The sequence below is a fragment of the Terrapene carolina genome, unplaced genomic scaffold, assembly GCF_002925995.2.
Source record: "Terrapene carolina triunguis isolate 2854851 unplaced genomic scaffold, T_m_triunguis-2.0 Scaffold85, whole genome shotgun sequence".
Lineage (NCBI taxonomy): Eukaryota > Metazoa > Chordata > Testudines > Emydidae > Terrapene > Terrapene triunguis.
In genome coordinates this window covers 46,496,446-46,519,191 of record NW_020664436.1, presented here as the reverse complement: position 1 = coordinate 46,519,191, position 22,746 = coordinate 46,496,446, and the positions used below count along the sequence as shown (strand labels likewise).

General features: G+C 40.6%; 1 protein-coding gene across 1 annotated transcript; it reads right to left on the bottom strand.

Annotated features, from left to right (window-relative positions):
• Nucleotides 1–2,684: 2,684 nt before the first annotated feature.
• On the bottom strand, nucleotides 2,685–19,919 carry NMBR (neuromedin B receptor). The gene is made up of 3 exons (XM_024219793.1): nucleotides 19,492–19,919; nucleotides 5,820–6,168; nucleotides 2,685–3,086 (listed from the first exon to the last, which is right to left on the bottom strand). Exons 1-3 carry the CDS (start codon nucleotides 19,917–19,919, stop codon nucleotides 2,685–2,687), a joined length of 1,179 nt encoding a protein of 392 aa, XP_024075561.1.
• Nucleotides 19,920–22,746: the final 2,827 nt, after the last annotated feature.

Sequence of the window (22,746 nt, the reverse complement as noted above, 5' to 3'; positions counted from 1 at the left end):
GAGATTTGAAAATATGATCAATTGCAGGGTTATATTAAAATATCTCCAATGCTTTTAAAAGTGGAGGGAACTATTTATGTGCCTTGATGATCAGGGACTGGGAAAGGGAATTGTAGTTTGATGCTTTAACTGGTTCTACCGATCCACAAGTAGCTCATACTTAATAGTAGCACAACCGTGAATAGATCTTGAAGGAACTGTAACACAGAGGCATTGGTTCCTTTGAAATTATGAGCAACCCTAAATATGCAGACTTGATTTAGATTGTGTTGTGTTATTGATTCATTAAGTGTAAGATGGCCTACTTCTACAAACGTCTGCATGTGCAGACTGAAGTCAATGAGGCTCCATTAGGGATTCAGAGCCAGATTCATCCCTGCACAGGAGTAGGCAACAGCACAGGGATAGAGGAAAAGGGACTCGTGTCTCCCCTGTTCCAAGGCCAGCGGCTGGTGTGTCCTTGGCTCAGGCTGGAGAATCCCTGAAGGTTGAGCTAATTTGTGTCCTTGTTGCAGTGGTCAGGGTGCAGGTCTTCCCTGGCCATGTCTCCTCCCACCATCTACTGCCCCTCACTCTTGACTGGCTCTGTACTATCTTACACCTGCCCTGTAGCCCCTTTACACAAGGTGGTACCAGGGCAAGAGGAGGTCTTACCATTTCTCTTTTGCCAGGTAGAATCAGTTACCATTCATCATCCTTGCAATTCCAGTTCTACAGCTAAGTGTGTACCCCTTGAAAGCAGTAGTACTGAAATTCTCCACACCGTAGCATAATCCTTTAGAGGTTAAGCTGTGGTCCTGAGAGGCTTTGTGGCTGGTCCACTGAGCACTGGCTGGTCACATGGTACTGTCCATGTTTTGCCGTTAATTGCACTAAAACAAGTACAAAGTTTGAAAATCCCTGCTTGAGGGATTTAGGGTAAAATCTTCGAGAGTGCATCAGTGACTTAGGTCTCACTGACTTTCAGTGAGAGAGTGAGGCTTCTATGTGTCTAAGACACTTTTGAAAATAGGATTTGGCTCCTACCTCTCTTAGGGATCTTTGAAAACATTACCCTTAATCTTGCCGTACTGCATGTTCAACATTTCCATTAACGTTTATAGTAGTTTTACGTCAACAACGGCACTTGGTAGTAGGAAATTAGAAGTGAAATATAATGAGCAATAGACACAGTAGAAACCACTGAATACATCTACACTGTAATTAAACACCTGTGGCTGGCCCATGTCAGCTGACTCAGGCTCATGGGGCTCGGGCTGCAGGGCTGTAAAATTCCAGTGTATGTGTTCAGGCTTGGGCTGGAGCCCGAACTCTGGGATCCCGTGATGGGGGCGGGTCCCAGAGCTCAGAATCCAGCCTGAGTCCTAACATCACACTGCAAATGTATAGCCCCATAGTCCAAGTCCGGTGAGACTGAGTCAGCTGACACAGGCCAGTGGCAGGTGTTTAATTGCAAGGTAGACATACCCAGTGGGGTTACAGGCTTCACAAAACCATAGAATTTTATTTTGAAATTTTGGTTTCTGAGAAATTTTGAGTTTCAGAAAATGCTTTTTCCCCTGACATTAGCTAACTAATTTTCAAAGGAATTGTCATTTTCAAAATTCTAACTAAATGGAATCCTGTGCTATGCAAGTGACAAAGATTCTGGCTGCCTAGTAGTTCTTGCCCCGCTTCTAGGACTATAATACAGAGGAATAAAATTTTTAAAATGCAGCCTCCCAGAACTCATGGTCTGCCAGAGCCAAACAGAGCTTGGATTTCAAAAACCAAATTTGTATTTGTTATAAATTGCTGTAGGTCCATTCAAGTGAATGGAACGACGCAGATTTGCACAACTGCAGATCCAGCCTTCACGTTTTGATTACTCTTCTGAATCTAGAACCTATGGCTTTGGAAAAACCACCTCTCCCAGCCCTAATGAACAGAGTGTGTGCATCATTTTTAGTTTTGTTCCTCATACACTCTATTAGAACAGGACAAGAGCAATTAGCAATAGTCATAAAAAGTCACCTACCATCAGAGGTGAAAATGGGCCGATATGGCGTACCAGTAAGAAGTGGCCACCGGTACCAGCCCGTACACAGCCGACGTTAAAGCACTGCCATGGCAGCACTTTAAGGACCCTAACGGGGGCGGGAAAGGGCAGCTGCCCTGGGGCCTGGGGCTACGGCCTGCTACAGCAGCAGCGGCCGGAGCCCCAGGCAGCACAGGCCAGGCAGCATGGAAGGGCTGGCTGGGAGAGGCTGACCCCCACCCCTTCCGCCCAAGGCCCTGCCCCTTCCAGGGGCCTGGATCCGGGCTCCATACCAGTAAGTAATTTATCTTACTTTCACCCCTACCTACCATAAATTGTTCAGCTAAGTGAATCAATATTCTTTTTTAAATAACATCAGATCAGTTACACCTCTATTAACACCATACCTTTGTTATCCTGTATATTAAATGTACAGAATTGTGCCCCTTAACAAATAGTCTTAGAAACACTCATTCTTCTCTTCTCATTCAGTAATATCATTCATTTCTGTCTGAAGTAATTAGAAGTTAGATATGCAATGGTCCCAAATTGAGAGACTTGGATCAATCCTCTGTTTTGAGAACTAGTGAAAGCACCTTAAGCTATCGACATGGCTGTGAAATAAAAGCCCAGATTTATTCCCAGGTAAAGTACTACACTGATGAAATCATAATGACATTTCCTGTTTTAGGTTGTGCCCATTCAGTAGAGTCAAGGTGGTCACAGTGTTCTTGGCATTGCTTTTCAGAGAAGTCATTCGTATGGCAGAGGAGCTGAGCAGATAACTGGTGGATCTCTCTCGATGAGATTTCCTCCTGCAGCAAAGTTGACTGTTGAAATGTCTCCTAAAGCTCTCACTCAGAAAATACAGTGCAAATGGGTTGACGCAGGAGTTGCAGAAACTCAGTACTCGGGCCACTAAGGTAATGATCATATGTCCTAGCGATGGGTCGATCTCACTGTAATTAAAGGACCGGTACATGTACAATACATGGTTAGGGAACCAGCAGATGGCAAAACAGCCAACGAAGACCAGAACAATTTTTGCCAGACGCTTTCGAGTTTCCATCTAAAATGATAAATCAACAGAACCCAAATTAACAACACAGAATAGAACTAATCCACATAACAGACTTAATTAAAACATGTAACATTTCACTTTACAATAACTCTAACAATGAATTCAGATAAGATCAATAAAATTACTCCCTTTAAGGGCTAAATTACTTTTGCTATCTCATTTGCTTTCATTTCTCATTTACAGTTCACTTTCATTAACCAATCCTCAGCTGCTGGCAGCTACAATAGATAGACTGGCCTTTATATATGGGTTTGTTACATAGATAAGTACACCGAGATGGACTCATATTCCAAGTATACATTGGCTTTCAGTCACCACAGTAAGCTGGTAGAATAGATTCCTTTGGAACATATTTCAACACTTGGCTAATTTGACAAAAGGTTTGAAATTTAGAGACATTATTAGTCTGATGCATGGAGTTTTAGCTCTGCAATGGTACTTACATCCCATTATTTCCCTCTGGGGCTGAAATGCCACAGTTTGTACCATTCTCTTAGGAAATCCCCAGAACAGGTGCTCTTAGCACTCAGTGGCGTCTCAGCTGCAGACTGAGGTAAAGGGTCTGATAAAGTATCCAAAGTAACACTAGAGAAGCAGTTCCCAATTGCATTGCTGTAGAATAGTGGGAGTTGCAGGCCACCTGTTCCTCCGAAGATATTTACAGGGCTAAACATGGGGGAATATGGCCTACATACTGGTCCTCACAAAAAACAGGATGGAGGGAACAGGCCAGATGGTCAACCCCTGAAGAGAGTGAAGATAGAAAGCCACTGTGTGTTCCCTCCACTGTAGGAAAAGCCAGGGCCTGCTGTGGGGAGGAGGGCTTATGCGGAGGATTCATGCTTTTTGGCTCTATTTTTTACTAGAAAAACTCAAATGAACTTGGGGGTGTTGGAGGGTTGCAAAACCCTGTCAACTAAACCAGTAAATATAGTTCACCACTACCCATCCAAACCCAAACCAGTGGGTTTCACACAGCCATAGAGAGCAGGCTATTTTCTAGCTCTGCAAAGTTTGTGCCATGAGGGGCACACACTCTAGGCCTATGAATCTCTTCCTGCTTCTACTCGGCCTGATTCTCCACTGCCTTTCACCTTGTGCAACCATGTACACTTGTGCAAAGTGAGCTGGAAATTGCCTATGATGCTACCATTCTGATCTTGTAGGATTTTATTTTTGCACTCACTGTTCGTAGCTGTAAATTGCAAAGATAGCAGAAAATATGAGATGTATATGTTCCCCATCTGTACTCTTTCTTAGAGAAACTCTGGTTGGCATCAGGAATCTGAATCCTTTACCATTTTTCAAGTGATAGGAACATTGGTCAGGATGTCCCCCCCACCCTTTTAATCTAATAGATAAACTCAACAAATAATGAAAGCAAAAATGTGTTTTGTTTTTTAAAGAATCTCTAACAGTTTCAGAAATATGATGTAAATTAGCTTTATTTTCATTGAGGTCAGACAAATGGTTCTTTATATTTCGCAGAATAAGAAAATGGTCCAGTTCTGGTAAGTGTGTGTTTTTAATAAGAAACAGATTAGAATAGAAACAAAATGTTGAGTAGAGAGGACACCAGCAAATGTTTTCATTATTCTGTTAAACTATTTACCGTCTAAAAATATGTTTCTCTCTTATCAGGGGGTAAACAGGTAACAGTCTAAAATGTGGCAGCAAATACCCTACCTAATTCTTTTCATCAGTATTGGTCTTTTATTAAGCAATCTAAGCTGTTTGTAAAGTGGATGTATGATTTTGAGGCACTTTCCCTCAGAAAGATTTACTTTGTTGAACAGTAAAACTGTTGTGTCATTTACATTGATGAGTAGGCTTCTGATATGGCTTGCTGATATGTCACATTAAGTTGAGTTGGCTGTAAAAATGCTCTGTCTCAAAGATTTGTAGCATATTTTAACATAGAGAATGCCAAGAAGGATGGTACGACTAAATTTGGATAGTGAGAACCTTGGTAGATTCCACATTTCTATTCAGAGAAATGCCCCCAAAATTTGACTGCTTATCCAAGCCATATTGTTATAGAAACAAGGAGAAATCCTTACAACTACAAGTTTTCTCAAGGAATTTTCAGTACTTCATGGTTTCAGCTAGACTAGAAGTCCTACAAGAACTGCCTTTTCTGATGTATTTCAATACTTAGTTTCCAGTCGCAAGGTTTTTTTACACCTTTGATGAATCTGGCCCTTTATAGTTTGTTTCCACAGATTACTCTGTAATGCACTGGATTTCTTTCAGGAAGAGATGAGTATATGGAGGTCAGAAAGCTACAACTGGTTGCCCCAGCAAATGCTGTTTCTTAACATATACAAAAGTGATTGCTAAATCAATAAACATATAAATACTCAAGTCACCAATACCATACATCGGTATAAATAGTAATTAATGTCATCAGTTGAATCATTTTTGTTTCTTACTAAAAGACTAAGATAGAAAAGAAATAAACACACTCTTCGGCTTGTTTTTCTTTGTATTTCTTATGTAACAGAGTAAAAATACTCATTCCAAACCAGTCTTAGAGCTGTTGTAAAATAAGATTTAAAACAGGGAGATTTTTGAGATAATGCTAGACCTGGGCCCATGCCTATGAAAATTTTAATATAATCCTAGGCCTATACTAGGTATGTTGTAGCTTTTGTGCTTTTATTTTAAAATGTGTACAGCAGACAAATTTTTCACCATACAAGTGCACTGCAAATAGCTTACCTGTCTTTTAGAATGCTCACTATATTCTCCAGGGATATTGTGTGCACTCTTAATTAAAGTCTTAGCAATATGATAGTAGTAGATACTAATGATGGTGAGAGGGATAAGGAAATATACTAAGAATATCAGCACAGAGTGGATCTTTGGGTGCATGTCATCTGTCTTGGGATACGGTATGCATGCCCTGAAACTGACATTATCTGTGCCATCGATTTGGGCCACTTCAGAGAAAACTGCTTCAGGAACTGCTAACATCATGGAGATTATCCAGATGGCGAAAGCTTTAAAACACGTCCACAGAACTGCATTTGATGTTTGGATATCCATGGGATTTACAATTGCTTTGTACCTGGAGAGGAGCAAAAATAATTAATTAATAATAATAATAAACATTCTATGTCTGATGCATAAAGGCAATACAAGCCTTTGATTAAAGTAACATGTAACACTTGGATTTTTCTGATGTGATGTGTCATAGATTTACATATAATCTATTTTTATTACAATATACTGTATTTATTAATGTATATTACTTTTGCCAGGATTGATAAATGAACAAACAGTATAGGATACAAAAGGCAAACACTTATAAAAGAACAGGAATATCATTCCACAGTAAAGTAAAATAAAAGAAAGAGAAATACAGCTGGTCAGGGTTATTTTTCACAAAACTGGTTCATCAAAACTAAAATTTTTGGCTGGAAAGGGTTGGTTTGAATAAATTTCTCAACTCAAACATTTTTGAAAAAACAACACATTTTGAACTTGTTGAAATGTTTCAGTTCTACATTATCAAAATGAAAAATTCTAGTTTTCTGGTTCATAACAATCCTAAGTTAATTATAGTAAAAAAAATAAGAAATAAAAAATCTTCAAAAGCAAAACAAAACTTCAGAAATTATTGAAATGAAATGGTTTGATTGACCCAAACTGATTTTTTTTTCCAGATTTTTAGTTTTTGACATTTTGAATTTGTCCCAATTCAGGATGGGAATTTTTTTTGAAATCTTGAAAATTCTCACAGGATGGGAAAAATGTTTCCCACCCAGCTCTAAGCAGAAGTCAACATATAGCTAAGTGAATACCAAGGGCTGGATTGTGGCTGCATCTAACTCAGCCACACAAGGGAGTAGAGTGGAGTGAAGCTGTGACCCAGTGGCAGATTAGCCACTGGGCCGAGGGGTCTCATGCCCTGGGGTCCCAGCCAATTGGGAGGCCCTGGAAAAATGGCCTCCCCAGCACCCCAACCAGCTCAGCAAACCAGTGTTCCTGCTGGGGGGGGGGGGAGAGGGATCAGGGCACAGGGGCTTGCCCCACTCCGCCTGCCCGCCCAGCACTCCTGCCGGGGAGCAGGGGAAGACTGCACCCTGACCATGCTCTCCCCCCAGCAGGAGCACCAGGAAGGTGGAGTAGGGCAAGCCCCCGCGCTCGGACCCTGTTCCCCCCAGCAGAAGCATGGGGGGGGAATGCAGACGGAAGGGGTGGGGAGAGGCCCCCAATTATTCTAGCACCCAGCACCACAGGCTGCATTAGATGTCCCTAAACTGCAGACCCAGGCACAGAAGGGAAAGCAGGAGCTAAACATCCAATGTTCTCCTGCACTGTGAGTGAGTGGAGGAGGAGAGGTTGAGAGATGGCTCCACTCCCCTATGTGCCAACCTTCAGAGCTGTCTGGAAACCAAGGGAGAAGTATGTTATGCCATGTATTATTATTATTTTATTAATCATGTTTATTATGGTAATACCTAAGGGCCAATCAAGAGTAAGTTCTCATTGTGCTACACTCACTTAACAAACAGAGTAGTAAACAGTGTCTGCCCTGCAGAGCTTACAGTCTATATAGTGCTGTAGCAGATTCCTAAGCCAATGCAAGAGAGAAGCACTGGAGGAACTGTTCCTCAGAGGAAAGTTTCTGGGGCACAATGTTTCCTGCAGCAACTCCTGTGTTTGGAAACCTTCTTGTTCTATACAGAATTTTTCTGTTTCCATCATGATAGCATAAAGGATCTCCATTAACCTGAGTCCCAGATTGTCAAAGGTTTTGAAGCTCCTAACTTCAGTGGGATACCTTTGAGGATCTGGGCATCAGGCTTAATGGAAATCTTTTATGCTATCATGATGGAGACAGAAAAATTCTGTGCAGAACATGAAGGCTTCCAAACACAAATTGTGACCTTATTAGTCAACAATATCTTTCTTAGTTCTGTCTTCCTTGATTTCATTATACAAAGACAAACCATATGTTTCATTTTATGATTTGATTGAGCCGACATTGGGTTATTACATCTGCCAATTTTTTAAAAAACATTACATTTTTTTCTGTGGAAACCATGTGTTGTATTAAATTCAATTCTCTCTCTCTCTCTCTCTCTCTCTCTCTTTCCTGACAGGACATTGAATTATTATAGCTGCAGCCACACCACCTGCGACTGTGGTCTTGTCAGCTCTCATCAGTTATACCTTTGAGGACCTGAAGCTTGCTGAGCACCCTCTGCTTGCGCTGTTTTCAGTATTGTATTCTTTCCTTCCTGCCTACAGCATATGTATGCACAGGAAGACATATAAAAGTTCAGATATTATCAAAATATGACTCTGGTACTGGGAGTAGATCTGAGTGCTAAAAAATGTTTCACTTCCTTCTGACTATTTTCCTTCTCCTCCCCAACAACTTCATCGTTCTCACTGAAGCTGGTTGGGGAAAATATTTTTAAAACAATGAACCAAATTCAGTGTTTGGATGTGCATATAGGGCTCCCATGAATACAAGTGCAGAATTTAGCCTGGTGTTCAGTCCTTTTCCAGTGCTATGAAAGTATGGGAGGTTATCGAAAAGTGTCTGCATGAAATGATTGAAATTTGGAAGGGTCAGCACGGATTTATGCCATATTTGCTCTATGAGTACTCATGGAGAAGTTCAGAGAAAAGAGACAGCAACTGAGTGAGGTCTTTATGGACTTGGAGATGGTGTATGATCATGTACCACAATAATTAGTTTGGCAGACTTTGTGACAGAAAGATGTGCTGGAAGGATATGTCCTTCTTATCTAGGACATATATGATGGAGTGACTACCATAATCAAAACCAAACATGGCTACAACTGAGAATTTCTAGTAAATGTTGTCCTGCATCAGGGTCAGTGTTGAGACCTTTTTTGTTTTTGTTGTTTTTGTTGTCTTGGATGTGACAAATGAGAATATACGAAGGGAGTCACCTTGGAATATGCTGTTTGCTGATGACTGTGAGATCCTGCAACCAACTTTGAACAGTGGCAACACAGTTTAGAGTGAATGTTTGTAAGACTGAGGCTGTGACAACTGATCGAGGAGGACCTGCCATAAAGGTTATTACAAGCAAAGAGCTTAAAGTGAAATAATTTAAATACCTAGGATCAATGGTTACTGGCAATGGTACCTTCCTGAGTGATGCCTGAGATCATACCAAAGCTGCTTGGTGCAAATGGTGGGAGATGCCTCCAGTTTTTTGTGATAAAAAGATACCAACAAAGTTAAAAGCTAAAGTATGTAAAACTGCAATTCAACCCATCCTAATGTATGAAACAGAGACTTGGCCAGCAACAAGAAAAGAAATCAGTATGCTCTCCACCATGGAAATGAAGATGTTGAGATGGTCAGTTCCATGATAGAAAATGAAATGAGGTTGTGAGAGGCCTAATGCAGGTTGCCCCAACTGAAGACAAGTTGAGGGAGGTGAAGCTATGTTGGTATGGATATGTCCAGTGGAGACCTGAGAGTTATGTTGGTAGGATGGCCTTTTCAATGATTGTGGATGGAAGATGACCAAGGGGGTGGCCAAAGACTCAGAACATGGACTGGTTCTCAGCAGAACTTAGAACAATTTTCATGACAGCCAGGAGTATAATCATGAGTTTTGGAAGAAGGTTTTAAAAGTTGCTAAACTGGAACAGGGAAGTAGCAAGAAAAAAGAAAAAGAAGTCTCTAGTCCTTACAGCTATACCACCACTCTAGGCATCAGACTTCCTGACCACTGCTGTGCTGCTCTGCACTGCACTGAGTCCACTTCCTGCCACACACACTGTACCCTGAAATGAAGCATGTCTAAATGCCTTTTGGGTATAGCTTCACAGCTGGACTAGGTTTTTCTCTTACAAAGCCATCAAATCCACCATTTTCAGGCAGCTTGTCAGCCATCAGGAAAAGCAGTTTTCAAAGTAGCAACCACAATGACAAAACAGAAATATCCCTTTTGCTTTTCTGCAAATTTGGGGTGTTTCTTTCCTTGTCTGTTTGCCACCAGTGAGATCTGTTTCACGGACCTGCAGCACTAACAAGCAGCCTTGTCCAAAACATGATGCCAGATTTTCTCAGTACTTCTAACACTGAGATGACTTATTTGCTTAGGCCTTTATCCTGCACCTTTGAAGTCAGGGGGTGTTTTACTGTGCAGGATTAGAGCCTTAAAACTACACCATGTAATCTGCATGGAAATCAATTGAAACGAGGACCAACGAAGTAGTCAAAGGAGAGTGATCCTCACATCAGAAACATCCAGTTCAGGGTTACGTTCTAGAGACAAGCTCCATCCACACAAACTGTTCGACAGCAGTCTGAGAAGTGTAATGAAAACCATTTGTCTGTACCTTACAAAAGAAAATCCCTTCAAGCTCTTCACAAAGAACCATCATTAATATTGTCCAGGAATATGGAACTACAGGGATTTCCTTTACTTTTACTAACAATGCTGTGGACCATGTAAGTAAACTCCTGTAGTAAAGCCAAACAGTTACGTGCAATGTCCTGTGTAAATAGGACATATAGGCTCTCGTGCCTTACATATACACAGTGCTAACACACCACATCCTCAGCTGGTGTAAATCAGCATAACTTCATTTGTTGTTTGCAGTGGTGTTGTAGCTATGTTGGTTCCAGGATTTTAGAGGCAGTGTGTGAGGTAATATCTTTTATTGGACCAACTTCTGTTGGTGAAAGACAAGCTCGGAAGATATCACCTCACCCCCCTTGTCTCCATAATTTCATTGACGTCATTGGGGCTATTCCTCTTTATACCAGCTGAGGATCTAGCCCAAATTGAGGTGTTATGAACTGATTTCTTTCTATAAAGGCAAGCACCGATACTGCCCTGCAGTTATAGAGACAGCTGGATACCCCAGTTATGAAAAGAGTGAATGTTTTTGCAATTTGAAGGCGTTTGTAAAAACATAGATGACGCAATCTGATTACATTGCATTCCCGCTACTTTTGAAACAGATTGAAATGCAGATTGTGTTTATCTGAGAATTTCAGAGATGTTAATGGTGCCAACTATTGACTCGAAAAGAAAAGGTGGTGATAACTGAGATGTAATTTAAAGCTGATTATTGCAAATTGTTGTCATATTACTGTGATTTGTATTGGATTATGTTTTAAGGCTATTGGAGAAGTTTTCTGGTACAACTGACCTAGCCACAGAGCTTTCATTTTAAGATAACAGGACCAGTGCTTAGCCCACAGGTAATCCCCCAAAATGTCATCTGCCATGCTCATCTCTCTACTGGAATTTTACTTTGAGTGTGATTATGTTAGGTTTGAAATATAAGAAGACATTGTTTAGCTTGACAATATAAATGGTCGTCAGGAGTCTAAATACAGAATTAAGGTGTTGTAACTCAGCACTTTTTACAAAGAATCAGTGTCCAGTAGTAGATCATGCAGAGAAATTTTATACCAGGAGGGTGAAAAGTAAACCCTCTAAAGCAAATCCTACTTTCCTTACATGAGCAGCTGCATGGACTTAATGAGTCTATTTGCCTGAGTAAGATGAGCAGAATTTGACTATTCAGTACAGGAGAAAATGACCTTATTCATATGATGGTCTAGTGTCCTGGGAAGTTCTTTCAGGACACCTGCAATGTCCCAGTTTTTCATAGAATCAGTTTATCCATTTGGTGCTGTTTGTTTTTTAACAAATATAAAATGCTTGTTCAAGAGATATCCCTTTGCTGAGTAGAACTGGCTCTGCATTTACCGTGGAATGATCATTCAGTGTGATGATAAGCACTAGGAGTGAAGAGAAATTGAATGGGTGAGTGGAGACATGATTAAAACTGTTCATATGCTCAAAGTGAATGACAGTGACATGTGTTCAGTGTTTCATGATAAGTTTCTGGGGAAACAAATTCTGCCACTCCAAGAAATTGGTCCTGTTGAGCCCGAAACTGGCAGCAGCAATAGTCTAGCATGACACTTTTTAAAAAGATACTCTTGTCTTTGGTATGATGATTTCTCCACCCTAAAAGGTGTCATCTTAAAAATTTCCCTGTTTTTGATTTTGAAAATATGATCACCTTGCAGGTGGGAAGTACAATTCTATCCTACTCAAACTCCCTCTCCCCACCCCCATATCTGGACTTTCACAGAAAGATGGGAACATTTCTCTGCCTTTTCTTTTTCTCTTGCCTCTGCCTCCACCTCTTATCTAAAATAAACCTACTGTACTTCTTACAGGCTAACAAAAGCCTTGCAGCAAGAGGCCAACTCGCAGATCCATGGAGAGCCATAGCCTCTTACTGCTATTGGCCTGAATCCATTTACCTGGTATTGCACAGCCTTTCACTGACTGATAAAAGACATCTTTATCTATTTGCTCAAGCCTGTTCCTGAGGAGGGTGATGGTGAAAGAATGAATGGACAATTTTCAATATTCTCTATTGTAATGATATTTAAGCATATAGATGCATCCAAAAATTCACTGATGGGCACCTTTTATACAACTTAATGTGCCGTAACAGATTCGGTTCAATATGGAATATGGTCAGAAAGGCTAGCAGTGACTGCGAAAACAGCAAAAACTAAGGGCCTGATTCTTCATTCCATGACACCCATTTTACACCCCAGTCTAGTCTGGTAATAGACTAGAAGATCAGGCTATAAAACTTTTTGACTCCTATGAGTCTTGTCTCCTGGAGGTTTGAATGGGCAAGGCATTTGAAGGGAGTGAAGCATTTTGGGTTTTATTCCTCTCCCCCTTGCCCTCACTATGGGCCTGATCCAAAGCCCATTGAAGTAAAGATCCTTAGTGAACTAATGATTTCCAAAAACTTCCCAGTATAGTGGAACAGGTTGGTTTCACAAAACTAGGAAAGTGAAACAACTTCAGCATACTGACAGGTTTCAGAGTTGCAGCTGTGTTAGTCTGTATTCGCAAAAAGAACAGGAGTACTTGTGGCACCCTAGAGACTAACAAATTTATTTGAGCATAATCTTTCGTGAGCTACAGCCCACTTCATCGGATGCATGCAGTGGAAAATACAGTAGGAAGATATATATATATATATATATATATATATATACACACACACAGAGAACATGAAACAATGGGTATTACCATACACACTATAAGGAGAGTGATCAGTTAAGGTGAGCTATTATCAGCAGGAGAGAAAAAGAACTGTTTGTAGTGGTAATGAAAATAGCCCATTTCCAGCAATTGACAAGAAGATGTGAGGAACTGTAGGGGGCGGGGAAGAACGGGGAAATAGTTTTACTTTGTGTAATGGCCCATCCACTCCCAGTCTTTATTCAAACCTAATTTAATGGTGTCCAATTTGCAAATTAATTCCAATTCAGCAGTCTCTCATTGGAGTCTATTTTTGAAGTTTTTTTGTTGTAATATCGCATCAGCATAGTCTCTTTATAATAACATTCCCACTAATACATAATTTATATAAACATCCTTTCAAGGTGTGTATATATACCCACCTTGATATAATATACTGTATGGCCATTGCTACTGCACATCCTTAGGCAGTGCGTCAAGAAGCACACTATTGCTCTGCACATGCCTGAATAAAGAAAATCAATTTTCATCTCCTAAAGGTACGACTACGAGAGGAGAAGGTCAATAAAACATATTAGTTGCACATAAGCATAAATGTCTGGAGGCAGAAGCCTATGGTGTAAAATCTGTTCAATTACAGTTTACCCTTATAAAACTATTACTGTCATAAAACCATTCCCCACATTTCCTTTCTAAATTCAGGAATAGCCTGTGCCAGTGATGGGCAGAATAATTAAAGAGCAGCTACAGGATAACACGTCCCCCTGATTTTCAGAAATGTTATGGCCAATACTCAGGCAGTGTAAATGAGCACAGCTCTGTTGACGTCAGAGTTGTGTCCATTTACAGCGGCTGAGGATCTGGCCTTACATTTTAAAATCCTGAATAAAAGATTTGGCTCAGAAACCAGTGTTGGGCACATTAAAAATACCTAGATAGAGAGACTGATAGGGAATTCACTTATTGTCCTCTCTTGTTCAGTCTCTCTCCTTCCTATTCTTTTAAAATGTCCTTCCTGAGTTAACGAAGAGAACCCAAGATGGCAGATGGCAGTCTTCTTGACCCTTGATGTCAGTCCTGGTATAAGGAGGTTGGGAGGGCAGATACAGCACTCAGTATCTGGTTGACTACACCTGTTGGATGATTTAAATTTCTTCAAACCCCTCCATCACACACTCAGTGTGCCAATGGAGTTTAGCACAAAAAAAGTGTAGAAAATAATTACTTTTTGCCTCCACTCCATGTTTTTAAGAGAGACATACTTGTTTAGGAGTATGTGGGTACCTCTGAACACAGACTTCTAGTCAAGGTAAATCTTTTACTGTTAGTTCCCCACTTATGAAAAACTGATGTTTTATGTACCATAACTTATGGGATACAGTCCATAAGATAATACTACCTGCAAATGCTGACACTGTGACATGACATTACTCATGAAAATACCACTTTCTGTGGCCTATATCTCATAAAATGACCTCATGGTCCGGTGTGTATGCAAATATTTAAGGATACAAACCCAGTACCTGCTATGAGATATTTTGGTGCCCACCACACGCTAGTAAAGGACTTTAGCACCACTGCTGAAAGACCTTATCCTAATTTTTTAATTGGGTATCTGACAATGTAAGAAATAATAGAGGTATAAACTGACTCAACAAGCATTTTGTTTTCTATTATAAAGTCAGAAACCAGCACTGAACTCATATATTTTTAAGGTTATATAGAACTGTAGTTGTCTTTCTCTCCATTTCTACATCTACTTATGCATAGTTCCAAGAAATGCTACTTGAAGCCATAGAAGATTAAAAGTAATATTGTATTGAATAGCTGAGCTATTCAAATCTCAATAATGATGTAAGGTGCTGATCCAGCAAAGCACTAAAGCAGGTTCTTAACTGTAAGCATGTTCTTAAATGCTTTTGGATTGGGGCCAAAATGATGATGGGGCTTTGCTATTAAAATGTAGGAGTTAAAATGCTGGCTCTAGTGTAGTCAATGATAAAAAACTTATTAACTTCAGTGGAGCCTGAATTTCAACCATGACCATTACTCAATTATCCTAATAGCCATCTAATTAGTGCTTTCTTTTGGTCATGCTTTTAAACAAGAAGAATAAGTCACTCTGTATGTATGGTGATAGAACCCAATTTATGCTTGGTCTAATTCCATTGGTTTCAATGGGGTTACACAAGGGCTGCATTTGACCCTCTGCACTTTAAGCATTTGTTAAAAAGAGAAAAAAAATCTAGAGAAAGCAGCAGAATTATATTTGATCACAATATTAGAAAAATGTGACCATGCAAAAAAGTATGAACTATAAACAGTAGCCCATGGTATTGTTAAAGGAAATGTTGGGCTGAATCTTTAGCTGGTGTAAATCAGCATAGCTCCATTTACACTTCCTGAAAATCTGGTCCATTATCCTTAACTAACCTAATTGACTAACCTAATTGCCTTCTGTGATGAGATAACTGGCTCTGTGGATGAGGGGAAAGCAGTGGACATGTTATTCCTTGATTTTAGCAAAGCTTTTGTTATGGTCTCCCACAGTATTCTTGCCGCCAAGTTAAAGAAGTATGGGCTGGATGAATGGACTGTAAGGTGGATAGAAAGCTGGCTAGATTGTCGGGCTCAATGGGTAGTAATCAATGGCTCCGTGTCTAGTTGGCAGCCAGTATCAAGTGGAGTACTCCAAGGGTCGGTCCTGGGGCTGGTTTTGTTCAATATCTTCATTAATGATCTGGAGGATGGCGTGGACTGCACCCTCAGCAAGTTTGCAGATGACACTAAACTGGGAGGAGTGGTAGATATGCTGGAGAGTAGAGATAGGATACAGAGGGACCTAGATAAATTAGAGGATTGGGCCAAAAGAAACCTGATGAGGTTCAACAAGGACAAGTGCAGAGTCCTGCACTTAGGACAGAAGAATCCCATGCACTGCTACAGACTAGGGATCAAATGGCTAGGCAGCAGCTCTGCAGAAAAGGACCTAGGGGTTACAGTGGACGAGAAGCTGGATATGAGTCAACAGTGTGCCCTTGTTGCCAAGAAGGCTAACGGCATTTTGGGCTGTATAAGTAGGGCATTGCCAGCAGATCGAGGGACGTGATCTTCTATTCGACATTGGTGAGGCCTCATCTGGAGTACTGTGTCCAGTTTTGGGCCCCACACTACAAGAAGGATATGGAAAAATTGGAAAGACTCCAGCGGAGGGCAATAAAAATGATTAGGGGGCTGGAGCACATGACTTATGAGGAGCGGCTGAGGAAAGTGGGATTGTTTACTCTGCAGAAGAGAAGAATGAGGGGGGATTTGATAGCTGCTTTCAACTACATGAAAGGGGGTTCCAAAGAGGATGGATCTAGACTGTTCTCAGTGGTAGCAGATGACAGAACAAGGAGTAATGGTCTCAATTTGAAGTGGAGGAGGTTTAGGTTGGATATTAGGAAAAACTTTTTCACCAGGAGGGTGGTGAAGCACTGGAATGGGTTACCTAGGGAGGTGGTGGACTCTCCTTCCTTAGAGGTTTTTAAGGTCAGGCTTGACAAAGCCCTGGCTGGGATGATTCAGTTGGGGATTGGTCCTGCTTTGAGCAGGGGGTTGGACTAGATGACCTCCTGAGGTCCCTTCCAACCCTGATATTCTGTGATTCTATGATAGAATCCAGACACATTGAAACTTGTTTTCTAGGCATTTTGCAGATATAAGTTTCTAATCATCATGCAGTACAGGAAGTTTCTACAGGAAGTTTACATGGAGAAAGATCACGGGAGCCCAGTATTCTACAAGGGACAAGATACAAGGTACACATTTGTTTCACTAAAAGGAAGAGGTCACCAGTTTTCTGAAGAAAATATTTATCTGTAACACAAAGGTCAAATGAAATACAAAGCACAGTTAGAATAGATGTATATGCAATGAGTACCACTGTAATATCCAAACAAGGATATTAATTGACCCCCATCCACAACAAGTCTCAATACTCAAATATCATACTGTTCAGTCCATGGTGACTTATGAAGTCAACCTTTGTAATATTTTATTTTCAGAAATCACCATTACTGTAGCACGTCACTTGATGTAGGGAATTTCCAAACTTATGATTACTATTAATTACACCCTCCCTTTTGCTCCTCATTCCAGTTTCTCCCAACTCCTTTTATACAATCCAAATAGTAAATGTAGGCATACTGTTAAAAAAACTCTGACTATTTTACTTTGTATGGTTAACCCCACTGAAGTTTAAAGGGACAAATTTGATCCCTTTTTCCTCATAAAGCTAAAGAAAGACAAATTCACAAATCTCTCCTTAGGTCTGTCTGAGTATTTTCTGTTGAGTCTCATGGCAATGATAGACCAGAAAAACTTTTAGTTACAATGTAGTAAAATGTACAAATACTTTAAAGGATATCCGTGAAAAGAGTATGTTTACTGTGCACCAAACTAACCATGTAGTAAACTACAGTGGGGCCCCTGTAACTTCTTTGGAGATCAGTCCAGCATTCCTTCAGTATGAATGCCTTCCATTTAGTTCAATGGGAGCTTAAGGTCTACAAAAGTGCAGGATAGGGTTGAAAGAGTTCTCTCCAACTCCCATTAAGTCAAGACTCTCATTGACTTTAATGAAAGTTGGACTGTGTCCAAAAGTAATAACGACTCAGTCAACTGAAGTCTATGGAAGTTTTTGCTGAGTAAAGACTGATGTATTGAGATTGGTAATTATTTGCCAAGTGAATAAATCCCCAGTAAATTAAAAGATAATCTACAGAAGAAAAGAAGAAACACAGCTGTCAAATAATATGCTTGGCTTTATCAGGGAAATCACTCTCATTTCTACTACGCATAATACAATACAAACCTGTAAAATGTTAAAGGAACCACCTGTAATAAAAATATTTTATGCAGTCAAGACATAGTGTGTATTGCTGTTTTCTAGGATGTCAACACTAAAATATATGCAGTCATGATGACTTTAGCATTATTATTACTTTCGTGCACCTTTATGAATATAACAAGGATACAAAACTATATGTATAATAATACTGAATTTATGATGACTCAGAAGTTGTATCTCAAAAGTAAAATAAATGAAACTTGAACCACTATACCACCGCCACCATATTTCACTGGTGATTTTACAAATCTCTGATTTGCAAATATATTCCTTACGTATCATATAGAATATCACAATAGCACTTTTTAAAATGAAAGAATATTTTGCGTGTCCACTTTCATATATAAGGCAGTTTGAGGTAAATTCCTAAAATCAGAGTGTTACATTCTCCTTTAAGGATCTTTCACAAATTGCAGTCAAAGATACAAAACATGAATATAGACTGAATGCTTTATACAAAAATAATAATATAGGGCCTGATTCAAAGCCCACTAAAGTTAATCTGACTTTGAGAGGCTTTTGGATCAAGCTCTTAGATGAAATTAGACTCTTTGGCAAACTGGCTGAAAACCTGAAATAAAATTGTTTTATACCCTGAAGGAAAAAGTTAAAACAAAAACAAAACAACAAAAAAAAACAACAAAAAACTTGTGTTAAAGCTAAAGGTATTTTTTCCAACACAAACCTTTGTCAGTGTTATACATTACAAGCCAGTCATACATGCACATGCTCAGATAAAACTCCCACAGAAGTCAGTGAGAACTTTGCCTGAAGGAGTTCAAAAACTTTCATCTGTAGCTGAAGAAAAGTGTTCAAAACAGGAAAGAAAAAAAGACAATGATAATTTAAAGGATGTAGTCAGTCATTTTGCAATACTTTTGTCATTTAGGGCCTGAGCCTGCAATCCCTTCCTTATTCAAGCAAATACTACACCTTGGAACAGTCCCAGTGGAGTCAATAGGGCTACTCACATGAATAATACCTACCACTGTGAGTAAGAATTGTCAGACTAGGACATGAGTGATGGTAGAAAGAGAAAGTGTATTTTTCTTTATCTGCTATTCCTCTACAAAAGTTTGAAAATGTTAATGGAGCTGATCCAGTAGCCTTGAATTCCTTGAATGGTTCTCTTTAAATCATTTAGCAGAAAGAGATGCAGGAATAAGCCCTTTCCTCTTTATGTGTTGGGGGAAAGAGTGAGGGAATTTGTTTGTTGTTTTTTCTGTATGTTTGGATTGGAGATGAAATGGGTATCGCTGTTTTGGGCAACAAAATCAAGATATAATTCAAGGGCATGTCAAAACAGAACATTCTGCTGCACCAGCATTCCTATGGTACCAGCTAGTTGCTCCTGTAGAGCAGAAATTTCGCGCTCTCTCTCTCTCTCTCTCTCTCTCTCACACACACACACACACACACACACACACACACACACACGATCTCTAGGCGTATTACCATCTTACCTGTCTGCACTCAGGGCGGTGAGAGTGAAGACGGACACGCCCACCGAGGTGAGCTGGATGGCCGGGATGAGTTTGCAGCCCACCTTCCCGAACATCCATTCCTCGAAGAGGTAGCTGGAGGCATCCACCGGCATGCAGGTCACCAGCAGCAAGAGGTCTCCGGCGGCCAGGCTGGAGATGAAGATATTGGGCACGCTCCTCATAGCGCTGTTGGAAATGAAGATCTTCACCAGGGTGATGTTGCCTAGCAAGCCCACGGTGATGATGAGCAGGTAAAGCGAAGGGATCACACAGCGGATGATAAACATCGCCGTGCCCCGGGAAGGGGCCAGGAGGTCTGTCTTCAGCACCACCCCTGGCACCAAAGCATTGCTGACATTTCCTCCTGCGGGCTGCACGGTAAGGTTGAGGGAGAGCTCCCCAGCCATCCTCCCAGCTGCGGAGATACCAACTGCAATGGGAAAGAGCAAAAGGATTTGCCTCTGAGTCAGCAAAGAAAATTTTGTTCTTTCTTTCTTCCAAGTTTTCTCCCACCAAAAACGCAAAGGAGGGATTGTCTGCGGGCAAACGCTGAAGAGTTAGAAGAGAGAATCCTTCAGTTGTGCCATTTCTCTACCCAGAGCCACTTCTTCGGGGTCAGAACAGTCTCTTGCACATTGGGAAGATGAGGGAAACTAAACGAGATCCAGAACGCAGCTTTCTGTTTGCCTTAATCATCATCTTCAGAGTGCTTCTGTTCTGAAGGGCACATCCCGAAGTCCTTTCTCACAGCTGCTCAGACGGAGATAGTGATGGGACTGGCATAACTTCCTAGCCGGGTCTTCATTGCTCTGGCAAGAGAAGAGAGTACAGCCCTCCGGGTCTATGGAACTGTACAGCTCCTTCCACAGGCTTTGATGGTCCCCAGCCTCTTCCCGTGCTGTGTTTCAGTCCCTTTCTGACAGAGCCCAGCTGATGGGCTGGAGGCAGGCTTGATCTTCTCCTGCCTCAGTCCTTCCATTTTTACATTCGCCCAGCTCCGCCTCTGCTGGGAGGAGCCGCCAAGCCCATTGGGTGGAATGCGTGAAATTTGGTCCGTTGTGGTCGTGGATGGGAGGAGCTCTTCATCTCCAGATGAAGGCACGTTTGGCTCGGAGACCGCTAGAGGAGGCGACAGTGAGCTAGCACCCTCCACACCTGTCCTGCTACGAATTGTTATCATTTCCAGCTGGAGCTCAAATCGGAGTGATAAACCAACCACCTAGGAATGCTGCTAACTGGATAGTTCTGCCTTTGGCCCAGGGAGCTGCCCAGTCCATGTTACTGGCTCTAATACCCATTCATCGCGCGGGCGGGGGGGTGGAGCTGTCCAGCATTTAGTGCTGAAAACGCGTAGACTCTCCTTAGGAAACAAAACCTCTTTAGTCCCGGACACTTTCCAGTGACTCTTGAAACCGACTAGCTTTAAAGGGGGGGTGGGGGATGGACCTATATTCAAACTTATCTTATCCAACTGTGTTTGTTTTGTCGAGTTCAAAGAGCGTTTGGCCAACAGACTAAGAATGTTTTGCCTTGAGTTTTTGGTTTGTAATAGTTCACCTAAAATTCGTCTGGATTAAGGAAATGGGAAAAGCTGAGATGTATCTGTGCTGTAATATGCCAATGGCAAATCAACATATATTGTAAGTGATGAATGGGTCTGTGCAGCGTAGGGTCTATCACCAGAGGGCCTTGCTCTTCCATTAAACAACATACTTAAGATCTTTGTTGAAACACTGTGGGTCGCCCGAAAATTCTTAGACTACAATATGGTGATGGGTGTGGTTTGGATATTTTTGTCATAAAAGACTCACGTTTGGTTTCCTAATCATATCGTACATTTTCAGTGGGATCCATTCATTTAATGCGATGCACCTGTACAAATATCGTACAATGGAGAAACATCTAGGGGAGTTTAAGTTTTCAATGTCAAGAGCCGGGTTATAGCAATACAGTGAAATAGCGCTAGTTGCCATGAGTACTGTCTGGAAATTGTCCTCTATCTTTATTTTTTCTGAATGCTACCAAAAGGCATGGAACAAACTTGCAGTGTTCACATTATTAAAACAATAATCATGGTATATTTGGCATACAGGATTAAAAGATTGTGGAGTATAGAAAAAAAACATTAATGAATGAACACATGCAGAAAGCGGTGAAGTGACAATAGGAAACTAATATCCTAGTAAAGTCTGTCACCTGTATGAGATAATACATATCCGGTCAACAGTGCATTATCCAGTAAAGAAACTGGAATTATAAGGGAAACTGGTTTATCTTTAATACATCTTTATATACATAAAGATAAAAATACATACGTTTAACACACTATTGCTTCGCAAGAGTAACACCATCAACACATTAATTCCTGGGTTGTATTCCTGGCTCTGGGTGACCTTGGGCATGTCATTTCACTGCTCTGTGCCTCAGTTTCCCCATCTGTAAAATGCTTTGAGGTTTACTGATATAAAGTGCTATAACGGCTACGTTGTTGTTATTTTGTTACTGTTGTTTTAAAAAATATATAACTTTTCTAATCTCCTGGAATTACAGTATTGTAGATTACTGATTCATGTACTGCAGAGTACTGTTTTACAGAACACAGTAAATCCTACCGAAAACAACCCGTGCTACTATTCAGGAACATCTGACATCCAGACTAAAAGTTTGCCACTAAGTGTTTGCTATAGAAGCTCACAGCTGTCATGTAACACGTTCAGTTGTTTACCTATTGGATTTATAGTCCCGCTTAAGCAAATCAAATTGCGGTTCCATTGAGATAGCCTGGAACACACATTCTTGCCTCGAGTAGTTCTCTAAATTACTGGTTTATTATTGATAGAATAAACGTAATTGAGTTTATTTTAACTCTGTAAAGGTCATTTTTCACAATACTGATATTAAATTACCTTGATCGTTTTCTAACCACTATTCACTCTTCCTCCTATTGTAAGGTGTCTACTGATTGAGAAAGATAGAATGAATTAGTAAAAGTTAAATCTGTCTAACCTCCGAATGTATAAATGGCTTCCCTAGTGACTTTTTTGAGAATGCATTTTACTTGTGATTTGGGATGATGGCTTGTCATTGTTTATGTATTTCACTACAGATTTATGTGGGTGATCACATGTGACAATGGGAGAGAAGTTGGTCTTGGTTAGAAATTCACTCCTCGTACCAGGGAATGGGGAAATTCGAAAACCTGAGTCGTCTTGAACCAGACAAATCTGAAACGCC

Excerpts from the sequence above, each read along its gene's own strand:
- NMBR (XM_024219793.1), bottom strand. The coding sequence starts at position 19,919 with ATGGCTGGGGAGCTCTCCCTCAACCTTACCGTGCAGCCCGCAGGAGGA. Across the intron at positions 6,169-19,491 it reads ACCGCCCTGAGTGCAGACAG|GTACAAAGCAATTGTAAATC; the intron begins GTAAGATGGTAA and ends GCTCCTCTCCAG. Across the intron at positions 3,087-5,819 it reads GTGAGCATTCTAAAAGACAG|ATGGAAACTCGAAAGCGTCT; the intron begins GTAAGCTATTTG and ends TTATCATTTTAG.